The sequence below is a fragment of the Pezoporus flaviventris genome, unplaced genomic scaffold (genome assembly GCF_033815535.1).
Source record: "Pezoporus flaviventris isolate CSIRO_AGI_PZ_B2104156 unplaced genomic scaffold, CSIRO_AGI_Pfla_v1 ptg000153l, whole genome shotgun sequence".
NCBI classification, from domain to species: domain Eukaryota; kingdom Metazoa; phylum Chordata; class Aves; order Psittaciformes; family Psittacidae; genus Pezoporus; species Pezoporus flaviventris.
Window position 1 is genome coordinate 851,134 of NW_026892701.1, and position 14,472 is coordinate 865,605.

Sequence of the window (14,472 nt, forward strand, 5' to 3'; positions counted from 1 at the left end):
TGTAATACAATAGACTCATTGATCATGAAACTGATCTGGCTTGCATTCCCAGTGTGGTCATCACCTCTATACTTTCAGAGGTATATAATGGAATTGTTTAGAAATTACACATAAACCTATGAAGGAGACATTCCCTATCACCTCCAGCTCCCCCTCCAGATGTGCATGGGGATCACCATGTTGGCACACATACAGTGTATTTTACCCACGACCATTATGTCCAATCTTGAAAGTTAAGCAGAGTTGGGTTTGGGTCATGTCTAGGGTTAGATGACGATATAGGAGGACCAAGAGATTTTCCCTGAGGCTGGACAGTCATGAGTGGCAGGGTGCGTGGGAGTGTATGGGCAAGTATCTAGGCCACTGGGCCCCTCCAGTGCTTTGGAACTTTACCACTGAACAAGGGCAAAATCCAGAAAAATTAGTAAAATCTTAAATGAAGTGTGTTGTCATTCTGGCCACACCAGAGACGGACAAATCATGGCAATGTGCTTGTTCCTGGCCTACACCTAGAGCCTTGTTCAACACTATACAGCACCTTGAAAGGGAAAAAAAATGTCTCTGGATCTGATGGCAAAGCAACAGAATGCGTAGCTAGCCCAACTACAAATACAGCACCTACACCAACCCTAGTCACAAGTACAGCAGCTACCCAAACTGACTGCAAAAGATAATGCAACTAATCCAATTCCAAGCACAGCAACTACACTAACCACAGCGACAAGTACAGCAGCTACAAAAACACAGCAACAGACAGTGCAGCTGCTGATGCTACTCAAACCCCAAGACCAGTGGCTGCACCAACCCCAACAACAGATACTGCAGCCACTCCAACCACAGTGATAATCACTGCAGCTAAACCAGAGGACCAATTCATGCCAATATCGGCTGCCCCTGTACGCAAGGGGAAAAGCAAAAAAGATGCACAAAAAGCAACCTGTAGAGCAAAGAAAGATAAAGAAACAATGCATTTATTACACGGGACAGCATCTGATCAGAAGTCCTGCACAGGAGATTCAATTATTGGGAATAAAATGGCAAGATGGACATCACCAGATCCCCACAGATGTGATCAGCAAAATTACAACAATGCCTCCACCAACCAATAAGAAAAGAAAACAGCTTTCTTTAGAGTTGGGGTTCTGGAGAATGCACATCCCAAATTACAGTTCAATTGTAAGCCCTCTCTATCATGTGACCCAGAAGAAGAATGATTTCAAATAGGGCCCTGAGCAACAACAAGCCTTTGAGCAAATTAAACGAGACAGAGTTCATGCAGTAGCCCTTGGACCAGGCCAGACCAGGCCAGATGTAAAAAAATGTGCTCTACACCACAGCCGGGGAGAATGGTCCTACCTGGAGCCTCTGGCAGAAAGCTCCAGGGGAGACTCAAGGTCGACACCTCAGCTTTTGGAATTGGGGATACAGAGGATACAAGGGCGGCTATACTCCTACTGAGAAAGAGATACTGGCAGCCTATGAAGGGGTTCGAGCTGCTTCAGAAGTGATTGGCACTGAAGCACAGCTCCTCCTGGCACCCCAGTTGCCCCTGCTGGGCTGGATGTTCAAAGGCAGGGTCTCCTCCACACATCATGCAACCAATGATACATGGAATAAGTGGGCTACACTAATTCGACAAGCTCCAACAAGAAACTGCAATCATCCAGGAATTCTAGAAGTCATCATGGACTGGCCAGAGGGCAGAGATTTTGGAACGTCACCAGAGGAGGAGGTGATGTGCGCTGAAGAGGCCCCACCATATAATAAACTGTCAGAAAGTGAAAAGCAGTATGCCTTGTTTGCTGATGGGTCTTGCCGTATTGTGGGAAAGCATCGGAGATAGAAGGCAGCCGTATAGAGTCCCCAACGACAAGATGCAGAAACCGCATCGAATCAATTTGCAGAGGTGAAAGCCATCCAGCTGGCCTTGGACATCGCTGAACAAGAAAAATGGCCAGTACTTCATCTCTAAACTGACCTGTGGATGGTGGCAAATGCCCTGTGGGGGTAGTTGCAGCAGTGGAAGCAGAGCAACTGGCAACACAGAGGTAAACCCATCTGGGCTGCTGCACTGTGGCAAGATATTGCTGCCTGGATGCAGAACCTGCTAGTGAAGGTACGTCATGTAGATGCCCATGTACCCAAGAGTCGGGCCACTGAGGAACACCAAAACAACCAACAAGTGAATAAAGCTGCTAAGATTGAAATGGCTCAGAAGGACTTAGATTGGCAACATAAGGGTGAACTATTTTTGGCCCGGTGGGCACATGACACTTCAAGCCATGAGGACAGAGATGCAACATACAGATGGGCACACGATCGAGGGGTTAACAATAGACACTATTGCCCAGGTTATTCATGAGTGTGAAACGTGCTGCAATTAAGCATGCCAAGCAGTTAAAGCTTTTCTGGTATGGAGGATGATAACTTAAATACAAATATGGAGAGGCCTGGCAGATTGACTATATCACACTTTCACCAACCCACCAAGGCAAGCGCCATGTGCTTACCATGGTGGAAGCAACCACCAGATGGTTGGAAACATACGCTGTCCCCCACGCCGCTTCCCGAAACACTATCCTGGGCATTGAGAAACTGATTTTGTGGCGACACAGCAACCCAGAGAGAACTGAGTCAGATAATGGGACTCATTTTCAGAACAACCTTATAGACACATGGGCCAAAGAACATGGCATCGAGTGGGTATATCACATTCCCCTGTCACGCACCAGTCTCTGGGAAAATCAAACGGTACAATGGGCTGTTAAAAACTACACTGAGAGCAATAGGTGGTGGGACTTTCAAACACTGGGATACGCATTTACCAAAAGCCACCTGGTTGGTCAACACGAGGGTATCTGCCAACAAGGCTGGCCCAGCCCAGTCAGATCTTTTACATGCTGTAGAAGGGGATAAAGTTCCTGTGGTGCACATAAAGAATTTGCTGGGGAAGAAAGTCTGGGTTATTCCTGCTTCTGGTAAAGGTAAACCCACTCATGGGACTGCTTTCACTCAGGGACCTGGATATACCTGTCGGGAAGATGGGGAACTGCAGTACATGCCTCAAGGGGATTTAACTTTGGGTGAAAATAGCCAGTGAGCTTTGATGAAACCAGACAAGATCAGCAGTGACCTGATGAATTCAGCCGTGTCGTCAGCAGGTAACAATGCAACACTACACATTGTCTCTCCTGCCCTGAAAGACGTTTACAAGAGATGGAGCCTGACATCATGGACTTCATGAATTCAGCAAATTTATAAAGATGGTCCATGGAATAAGTTATGATATACCTCTCTTTGTGTGTGCATATATGTATATATATTAAGAGACAAAAAGCAATGGTATATTGAAAATTTTGGATCTGAGCATGACCTGGATGGTATGGAATAAGGGGTGGATACTGTCCTTGGTTCAGCTGTAGAAGTCATTTTTCTCCTTAGTAGCTGGTGCAGTTCTGTGTTTTTTACTTTCAGCCTTCTCTTCTCCAGGCTGAAGAAGCCCAGCTCTCTCTGCCTGTCATCAATGGAGAGGTGCTCCAGCCCTCTGATCATCTTTGTGGCCGTCCTCTGGACTTGTTCAAGCAGATCCACATCCTTTTTGTATTGGGGACCCCAAGAACTGAATGCAGTCCTCCAGGTGGGTTCCCATAAGAGTGGAGTAGAGGGGGACAATCTCCTCCCTTGACCTGCCGGTCATGTTCCTTTTGATGTAGCCCAGCATACAGCTTCCTGGGCTACAAGTGCACATTGCTGGGTCATGCAGAGCTTCTTGTAAACTATCATCCCCAAGTCCTTCTCAGGGCTGCAAATCATGAAATGATGGGTTTTGTTTCTTAGAGAAGAGGGGTGAGCAGAACTGCCATCTTGGACTTCTGGAGGGCAAACTTTGGCCTACCTAGGGATGCAGTCCTGAAGGGTAAAGGGGTCCATGTGTGAAAAGAGATTTGGCTGAAACTCAGGGAAGGGAAGGGGGGGGGGGAAGGTAAGGGAGGGGCAGACAACTCAAGGGGACTACATGAATGTTGTGAAGTTATGTAGGGAAAAAAAAAAAAGCTAAAAAAAAAAAAAAATCAAAGGGGCAAAGCCAAACTACAACTTAACCTGGTGTCCTGGGTTCAGCAGTAGCAGCCATTTTTCTCCTTCTTAGTAGTTGGTGCAGTGCTGTGTTTTTCACTTTCAGCCTGGGAACAACACTGATAAAACCGATGCTTTTAGTTGTTGCTAAGTAATGTTTACTCCGACCAAGGACTTTCTGAGTCTCATGATCTGCCAGGGAGGAGGGGAAGCCAGGAAGAAGCAGAGACAGGAAACCTGACCCAAACTAACCAAAGGGGTTTTCTATACCACAGCACATCATGCCCAGTATATAGACTGGGGGGAGTTACCCAGAAGGGCTAGATCACTGCTCAGGTCGGGCTGGGTATCGGTCGGTGGGTGGTGAGTGGTTGTACTCTCTCCCCTTTTTATTTCCCTTATCATTATTATTATTGGTGGTAGCAATAGTGGTTTTGTGTTATACCTTAGTTATTGGACTGTTCTTATCTCAACCTGTGGGAGTTACATTCTTTCGATTCTCTTCCCCAGTCAAATCTTCTTGGCTCCCAATGTGGGGCACAAAGGGTTGAGACAACACCACATCTGACCAGAGTGTGTCTAATCGTATTTGTGATAAGCATTCATTGCTTCAGATTCATAGTCACTCGTCACAATGCCGATTTATTTGCTCAGTTGTTGCGCTTGATCTCGGAGTTTCAGAATGTCGCACCTTACTTATAGCCAGTATTTACTGTTTTAGTGTTTATTCAGCTATGGAGCCTGGGCTAAGGTTCTTGTTTCACTGTACTTTATGGTAATGACTTGTAATACAATAGAATCATTGATCATGAAACTGGTCTAGCTTGCATTCCCAGTATGGTCATCACTTCTATACTTTGGGAGGCATATAATGAGAAATTTTAGCAATTACACATATTTTCTTTTTTCCCCCCTCCTTGAAGGGTCAACCTATGAAGAAGACATTCCCTCACACCCCCCACTCCCCAACAGGCTAATTTACAGCAGCATTTGAGAATACTAAAGGTTTTGGAGGGCCTTTGAATACCTCTGAAACCTGTCTGCTGCTTTTGCAGAGAATCAGCATGTTGCTACACAGATAGCATGCATTTTACCCACAGCCATCCCACCTTGAGAACACAGTATTTCGTCAGATCTTGAAAGCTGAGCAGGGTCAGGCTCGGGTCTTGCCTAGGGTTAGACGATGATATAAGAGGACCACCAAGGGATTTTCCCCAAGGCTGGACAGTCATGAGTGGCAGGTTGTGCGGGATCCTATGGACAAGCATCTGGGCCAGTGGGCCCCTCCAGTGCTTTGGAGCTTCACCACTGAACAAGTGCAAAATCTGGAAAAACTAGTAAAACACTTAAACGAGGTGTGCTGTCATCCTGACAATACCAAAGAGGCACAAATCATGACAACTTGCTGGGGCTTGGCCTATGCCTATACAGCCCAGCACAACACTATCCAACACGTTCAAAGGGAAAAACATGTCTCTGGATCTGATGGCAAAGCAACAGGCAACGCAGCCAATCAACCCCAAGCACAGCAGTTCCCCGAACCCCTACAACAGACACAGCAGCCACTCCAACCCCAGCGACAGACACGGCAGCCGCTCCAACCCCAGCGACAGACACGGCAGCCGCTCCAACCCCAGCGACAGACACGGCAGCCGCTCCAACCCCAGCGACAGACACGGCAGCCGCTCCAACCCCAGCGACAGACACGGCAGCCGCTCCAACCCCAGCGACAGACACGGCAGCCGCTCCAACCCCAGCGACAGACACGGCAGCCGCTCCAACCCCAGCGACAGACACGGCAGCCGCTCCAACCCCAGCGACAGACACGGCAGCCGCTCCAACCCCAGTGACAGACACGGCAGCCGCTCCAACCCCAGTGACAGACACGGCAGCCGCTCCAACCCCAGTGACAGACACGGCAGCCGCTCCAACCCCAGTGACAGACACGGCAGCCGCTCCAACCCCAGTGACAGACACGGCAGCCGCTCCAACCCCAGTGACAGACACGGCAGCCGCTCCAACCCCAGTGACAGACACGGCAGCCGCTCCAACCCCAGTGACAGACACGGCAGCCACGGCTGCCACAGTGATAGTTACTGCAGGCAGCTAAGCCAAAGGACCAATCCATGCCAATATTGGTTGCCCCTATAAGCAAGGGGAAAAGCAAACAAGGGCCACAAGGAGCAACTCATGCAGAGAGAAAAGATGAAGAGCCAATGCAGGTACTACAGGGAATGACATCTGAAAAAGAGTTATTAATACATAAATCAGAGGAAGAAGAAGAGGAGGTGACTTCTCGAACCCAGGCCTCAACCGAGCTGTGGAATATACAAAAAAATTTCACCCGTCTTCCACAGGAGCACATCATCAACTGGTTCCTCAGATGCTGAAACAATGGGACTGACGGTCACAAACCAGGAGGTAGTGAAGCCAAGCAGCTGGGATCGCTTGTTCGAAGACAATCTCACCCCTTCCATCATTTCATCTGTGGATAAAGCTGTCCCAAGTGGTCAAACAATTGAGACAATCTATCCAACCTATCCAGCTCCCCACATGTACCAACCCAGCTATTAAGAGAAGGTGCCCTACTGCTCAAGAGAGAAGATATAGGGTGGCCCATGGCATGTATCTCCTATGCTTTTACCAGTGGGATCACGCAGAAGATATGAGAAAGTGAGATGGAAAACCTACGTCAGCTCTGAAGGAACGAGTGCGTGAATTGAAGAGGAAAACAACATCAAAAATGATCCTCCCAAAAATGCTGTGCCAGTCTCTAGTGAGCAGTTGCCCAGATGGAGCGGAAGAGCTGATTTTACTCCAACATCTGTGATAAGGAATACTAAACCCTTCCTACAAGATGTAAGTGAAGAATCTCATGATCACTAATCTCCAGCCAGGTAGAGGAGAGGGACAAGTGGGTTTATTAGACTATGTGGATCACATGGCCTGGCACATCAGTCCCACAGGAGTATAAAGCTCTAGTAGATACCAGTGCACAGCATACCCTGACCCACCAAGCTATCAAGGGGTGGAACACATTTGTATTTCTGGAGTGACAGCAGCATCTCAAGAGATGACTGTACTGGAAGCTAAAATCAGCCTGACTGGGAGGAAATGGCAAAAGCACCCCACTGTGACAGGTCCAGAGGCTCATGAATCCTTGGCATAAACAAATACCTCAGGAGAGGGTATTTTAAGGACCCAAAAGGGTACTGATGGGCTTTCCGTGTTGCTGCTTTGGAGACAAGAGGAAATTAAGCAGCTGTCCACCTTGCCTGGTCTCTCAGAGGGTCTTTCTGTTGTGGGGTTGCTGAAGGCTGAAGAAAAACAAGTACCAATTGCAACCACAACAGTGCACCAGCGGCCTTTTCACACCAACCGAGACTCCCTGATTCCCATCCATAAACTGATCCATAGACTGGAGAGTCAAGGAGTGATCAGTAAGACCCAGTCACCCTTTAATAGCCCCATATAGCCAGTGCGAAAGTCTAAACAAGAGTGGAGACTAACAGTAGACTATCGTGGCCTGAATGAAGTCACACCACCATTGAGAGCTGCCATATCAGACATGCTAGAACTTCAATATGAACTAGAGTCCAAGGCAGCCAAGTGGGATGCCACAACTGATATTGCCAAAGCATTTTTCTAAATCCCTTTGGCAGCAGAGTGCAGGCCACAGTTTGTTTTTACTTGGAGGGGCATCCAGTACGCTTGGAACTGACTGCCCCAGGGGTGGAAACACAGCCCTACCAACTGCCATGGACGATCCAGACTGCACTGGAACAGAGACAAATGCCAGAATACCAGCAATATATTGATGACATTATTGAGTGGGGCAATAGAGCGGAAGAACTTTTTGAGAAAGGGAGGAAAATAATCTAAAACCTGCTGAAAGCTAGTTTTGCCATAAAACGGAGTAAGGTCAAGGGTCTGGTATGGAAGAAGGGGTGGATACTTCCCTGGGTTCAGCTGTAGCAGTTATTTTTCTCCTTCTTAGGAGCTGGTGCAGTGCTCTGGTTTTGACTTTTGTCTGGGAACAGCGCTGATAACACATGAATGTTTTGAGTTGTTGCCAAGTAATGTTTACTCCGATCAAGGACTTTCTGAGTGTCATGCTCTGCCAGTGAGGAAGGGCAGGGGAAGCCAGAAGGAAGCAGAGATGGGACACCTGATCCAAACTAGCCAAAGTACAAAGTACATACCACAGCACATCATGCCCAGTATAGAAACTGGGGTAGTTAACCAGAAGTCCCAGATTGCTGCTTGGGTCAGGCTGGGTATGGGTTGACGGGTGGTGAGCAATTGTACTCTCTCCCCTTTTTATTTCCCTTATCATTATTATTATTGGTGGTAGCAGTAGTGGTTTTGTATTATCCCTTAGTTACTGGACTGTTCTTATCTCAACCCGTGGGACCTACATTCTTTCCATTCTCCTCCCCATCCCTCTGGGAGCAGGGGGAAGAAGAAGTTGGGGGGAGTGAGCAAGCAACTGCATGGTCCTGAGTTACCACCTGGGCTTAAATCACGACTCTCATGCACTGAGCTTATACAGCTCTTTCTAAAGTTCCTTGAAAGGCATTCTAGTCACCCCTATCTCAAATAATTGTCTTATTTCAAAATGTTACTATCCCACTATACCCTTCCTCCACATTCTCCACTCTGGATAATTTCTGAAGTTCTATACCAGTTACATTTCTGAAGGCACTGAACAGTCAGTGGCAAAATGGTGGTGGTGGCTAAATTCTACTCTTTTCCTGTCTCCCAAGCAACTTTTAATCCACAGCATGACTTAATTTCTTGCCACAATGCAAAGAAAATTAGCAAAAGACCCTAATGAAAAGTAAGCTTATTCTTCCATCAGATACTTATTTAGACCCCCAAGACATTGGAATTCCAAGTTCTCCAGCATTTATTTTCTCAAACATATCCCTTCCCATCATAAAACCCATTCTGGCAAAAACAAGATATTCTGACAAATAGCTCACAGCAAAAATACAATTTATTAACATGTTTGAAAGTCACTTCTATGCCTTATCCTTGCAAAAACAACTGCATCAATTTACACTGAGGTCTCAGCCAACCACAGACCGTACATCAAGCCAACTTATACAAACCTTATAACTATAATATAAAATTAAGACTTAAAAATGTTAAATGGGTAATTAAAAAAATATTAAGAAAACTCAAGACAAACCAGGTTCCTATAAGAATCTATCACAAAACACAACTGTTGCTGCACCTTTATATCTTCCCGGTTTTGATGTGGGTTTTCCTCCTTTTGCTATAAGGATATTTATCTCAACAATGTAACATTACCATCAAGTTCAGTAGAAGATAACTATTTTCATTTAAAAAAAAATAAAACAAAGAATATCAATATACCTGTTTCCATTTAAAAAGAAAACACATGTAAACTTATTTCCATACTTCAGTTTCTGCTAATGAACAGAAAGAGCGATAAAACCGTAATTCCCCTTGCTACAAACAAAACCTAACATCTACTAGAAAAGCCTCTGCTTGGAGGAATGTCATGGGATAATGCCATGGAGGGAAGAGGGGGCCAAGAAAGTTGGACAGTATTCAAGGATCACCTCCACTAAACTCACGAGCGATGCATACTGACAAAGAAGTCAGGCAGGAACACCAGGAGTCCTGCATGGATGAACAAGAAGCTCCTGAACAAACTCCAGCATAAAAAGGAGGCCTACAGAAGGCAGAAGCAAGGATGGATAGCCTGGGAGGAATATATAGTCAGAGCAGCCAGGGATTAGGTTAAGAAAGCTAAAGCCCTGACAGAACTCGATCTGGCCAAAGACATTAAGGGCAACAAGAAAAACTTCTATAGGTACATTATGGATAAAAGGAAGACAAGGAAAAATGAGGGCCCCCTCCAGAAGGAAACTGGAGACCTGGTCACCCAGGACATGGAAAAGGCCAAAGTACTCAATAACTTTTTTCCTCAGTCTTCACCAGCAAGAGCTCCAGCCCCACTGCCCATGTTACAGAAGGCAAAGGCAGGGACTGGGAGAATGAAGAACCACCTGCTGTAGAAGAACGGGTTCAAGATCATCTAAGGAACCTGAAAGTGCACAAGTCCATGGGACCTGATGCATCCGCAGATCCTGTGGGAATAATATCCATCATATTTAAGAAGTCATGGCAGTCCAGTGAAGTTCCTGCTGAATGAAAAAGGGAAGATATAACTCCTATTTTTAAAAAGGGAAAAAAGGAAGACCTGGGGAACTACAGGCCATCTCAGTGCCCCGGCAAGATCACGGAGCAGATTGTCCTGGAAACTATACTAAGGCACATGGACAGTAAAGGAGTGATTGGTGACAGCCAACATGGCTTCACCAAGATAAAAACTGTGTCTGACAAATTTGGTGGCCTTCTACAATGGAGCCACAGTGTTAGTGGATAAGAGAAGAGCAATTGGCATCATCTACCTAGACTTGTGCAAGGCATTTGACACTGTCGTGCATGACATCCTTGTCTCTAAATTGGAGAGGCATGGATTTGATGGATGGACCACTCTGTGGATAAGGAATTGGCTGGATGGTCACACTGAGAGTGTTGTGGTCAACAGCTCTATGTCCAACTGGAGACCAGCAATGAGTGGTATTCCTCAGGGGTGGTATTTGGGCTGGCATTATTTAACATCTTTGCTATCAACACGAACAGTGGGACTGAGTGCACCTTCAGCAAGTTTACAGATGACACCAAGCTATGTGGTGCAGTTGACATCCTGGAGGGAAGGGATGCCATCCAGAGGGACCTGGACAGGCTCAAGAGGTAGGCCTGTGTGAACCTCATGAAGTTCAACAAGGCCAAGTGCAAGGTCCTACACTTGGGATGGAGCAATCTGTCCCTCTGCTCCACTCTCATGAGACTCCACTTGGAGTACTGCATTCAGCTCTGGGCCCCCAACACAAGAGGGAAATGGACCTGTTGAGCGAGTCCAGAGGAGGGCCATGAGGATGATCAGAGAGCTGGAGCACCTCTCCTATGAAGAGAGGCTGAGAGAGTTGGACTTGTTCAACCTGGAAAAGAGAAGGCTCAGGGGAGACCTTTTAACAGTCTTCCAATACTTAAAGGGGGCCTACAGGAAATCAGACAAGGGACTTTTTACAAAAGCATGTAGTAACTGGACAAGGGGAAATGGATTTAAACTGAAAGAGGGTAGATTTAGACTGGACATTAGGAAGAAGTTCTTTACTATGAGAGTGGTGAGGCACTGGCACAGGTTGCCCAGAAAAGCTGTGGCTGCCCCATCCCTGGCAGTGTTCAAGGCCAGGTTGGATGGGGCTTGGAGCAACCTGGTCTAGTGGAAGGTGTCCCTGCCTGTGGTAGGGGGTTGAAACTACATGATATTTATGGTCCCTTCCAACCCAAACCATTCTATGATTCTATGATCATTATTCTCCTTTATTAAAACATCACAACACTGAACAACATCATACCACTTTTGTAGCTTTGACCAGTGCAATTTAACAAGTCTGTATCCTACTACTGTTCTTCGTATCACATACTATGGATACGTAGCACAGCAGTTTAGAGTACTTACAACAAAACCACAAACAAAAACTTTTCTTTAACCCTTATTTTACTCACTGTTGCTCACATTTGCCTTATTATCTGCATCCAAGAACCCCACCCACCCTCTTTGGGGAAAATGAAACAAACGAAACACCCTTTACCACAAAAAAAGAAAACCAACAACAAAACACCACCACAACAACAAAAAACAGCAAGCCTAATCAGAAAAGAAACAAGAGGATTTGTTTAGTAGATTTAGGCAAGACTGGTCTTTAATAGGCAAGCACACACACAAAATGCTATACCTATACAATGAATAGCCATCATAATCTAGTTCAGCATCAAGCTACCAACCCTCCATCTAGAAGTCTGTACTCCCAAACACTGAAGTCTTCTATCACATTACTTTAAAAACATTAAGACTAAATAGATATCTCCAACCCTTTTAAAAATATTCTCACATCTGTAGCAGAATCAAAACTGCATATGGAGACAGGTGCTAAATGTAGTTCCTAACAAAGCAAAACATTATCCTTTCAAGATACAAGACTGAACTTCTGCAGAATACTTTGTACTAGAGCAGCTACTGGTAAGAAGAAAGATAAAACCAAGCAAGTGTCTTTACAAATATCACACAAGTTCTCTCTACGTTAATTTACTTCTTTCACTTGTCTCTATTCTTCTCACTTTTTTCTTATTAAATCCTTAACTATCCACTCCACTTACCACAATACCATAAGAACAAACACACAAAATAATTGTGTGATCTCTCTACAAAAGCTGCTACTACATTGGTATGCTTCCACTTTTAAAATATAAAACCAAAAAAGAATATGTTATTTCTCAAGCTATCAAATACAAACCACACCTGGACAAGGCCATGAAGACTGCATAAACTCCCTCCCAATCTCAACATCACAACCAATTACGTGCACGAATTCCTTCTACACCTGTCGCACACATCCCCCTCTTCCCCGCCGCGCCACCGCAACCGCCCCCCCCCCCATTATACCAAAGCTGTTATCTGCCTCGGACACAGCCTTTGTCCGGAGCGTCGCAGGCTAGTAAGGGGCGACAGAAACCAGGCCCACTTCAAGCCGCAACAGGCCCTCCAACATTAGCGAGCACGGGCCTAGCGTGCATGCATAGCGGCGACAAAAAAAGGGACTCGTGGCCCATTCGTAAGGGAAACAGCCATCACCTCCCACACACTTCCTGCGAGGCCTAGCTGCCGCCTTCCTCCTCCCACCTTAACCACTTTCAGCGACCCACTCACAGCGACGGTGGTGGTGCTGCCGCCATGTTGACCCACCTCACACGGCGGCATGCGAGGCCCTAACATCGTACAAGACTCAATGACATCTCCTCTCCCCCGCCCTCCCCTCTTCCGCAGCCTTGGGTCTCTCACCTTCATGCCGGGACATCCTAATTTTGAGGCTGTAGCCCAGGCCCGTCTCTAGGCTCTCGCTGGGCTACTCAGGCGTCGCTTTAATCTAAATCCCTCCCGCCTTACGCACTAAACCCCCAAATGCGAATCGAACAAGCAACAAGCAAAACAAAACAAAAAAAAAAAAACAAACAAAAAAAAAAACAACCAAAAAAAAAAAAGAGGGGGGAGGAGAGATATCTGTTCCTACGGCCCTGGCTGGCTGGCCAGCCGGCCGGCTGGCCTGCCTCTCTCCCTCCTTCCTTCCCTCTCTCCCTATCAAGGGGGCGGATCCACCAGTTATGAGTTCCCAGACGCCGCGATACAGCGGATCTTGAGCCCCTCTTCCTCTTCCGTCGCTTTAATCTACGTTCCTCTTCCTAAATTCTCACTTCTGTTCCTTTTTATATTGTTACTGTGAGAACACTGAATTTTTCTTACACCCCTTAGCTTTTTTCTTCCTAGTTTCTTTCCTTCTCCGTTTTGGGTTTCTTTTTTTTTTGTTTGTTTTTTAATTCTCTTTTACTCTTCAATTTTTCTCTAATAGCTGTTGCTACTGCACAGGAAAGAAGAGAAAATAAACAGTGGAAAAGAAATCGGCACCATCCAACGCAGGGAAAGCTGTGGAGTTGAGTGTAGCTTTTATGTACTAGATAGGGCTCTCCCCTTCTTTCTCCAAACTAGGAAAGATTACTGTCTCCAAGCATTCACTAGAGACACAGCCTCCTCTGCCATTTCGGCCGCGGGAGACGGGGAGAAGTCTCCTCATGCCCCTGTTGTAGCGGTGGGACAGTGTTTTTTCAGGTGCATGGAGATCTCCCTCATCCCCTAGTAAGGACACCAGAGAGTGAGGAATAGCAGCAACCTGACAGCAGCCTTGAGGAAGGGGACAAGTTCACCGACGTGGTTCATGGTATTTTCCATTCCCTCTCCTTTCTAGTGTGGCTTGTAAAATCTTCTCTGTAATTCTCTTGTAATTCAGGGAGGTGTAGTGAGCGGTGATGAATCTGATGCATGCCCTGATGCTTTCTGCCCTGTCCTGGCTGCCTGACTCCTGCAGTGCCGAGGGTGCTCGTGTAACTTCTTAATCAGCCTAGAAAAGTAAATGCTGGCCTGCCTGCAACAGGGACCATACTGCACACATGTGGGTTTTACCTGGTGTTGATAATTGTCAGTGTTTCTGCTTAGGCTGTGAAGTGCTGAGAGGTGAAGAGAGGGCGACTTTGTGGCCACAGTAATATACTGTTTTGTCATAAGTGAACTAAGCCATTTTAGTGGGATATTCCCACATTTCTCTGTGCATTTTTTTTTTTCATTCTGCCTCTTACTAGTGTTAGGCTCCAGAGGATAGAGATGTGTGGGGAGGGGGAGCTCTGAAGCTCCAAACCTTGCATAGTTCCTTACTGCTTCAGGAGCTTTCCCATAAGAAGTTTAAG

The 14,472-nt window shown here is 46.3% G+C and overlaps 1 protein-coding gene across 2 annotated transcripts in view; it reads right to left on the reverse strand.

The window, feature by feature from the left end:
* The window catches only part of LOC133283089 (E3 ubiquitin-protein ligase KCMF1-like), a 99,903-nt gene extending 86,739 nt beyond the window's left edge, over positions 1-13,164 (reverse strand). For both annotated transcript variants that reach the window (XM_061479574.1, XM_061479573.1), the window contains exon 1: positions 13,019-13,164. In XM_061479574.1, the coding sequence (XP_061335558.1) occupies positions 13,019-13,034 (16 nt within the window). In that variant the 5' untranslated portion in view covers positions 13,035-13,164. The remainder of the gene's footprint in view (positions 1-13,018) is intronic.
* Positions 13,165-14,472: the final 1,308 nt, after the last annotated feature.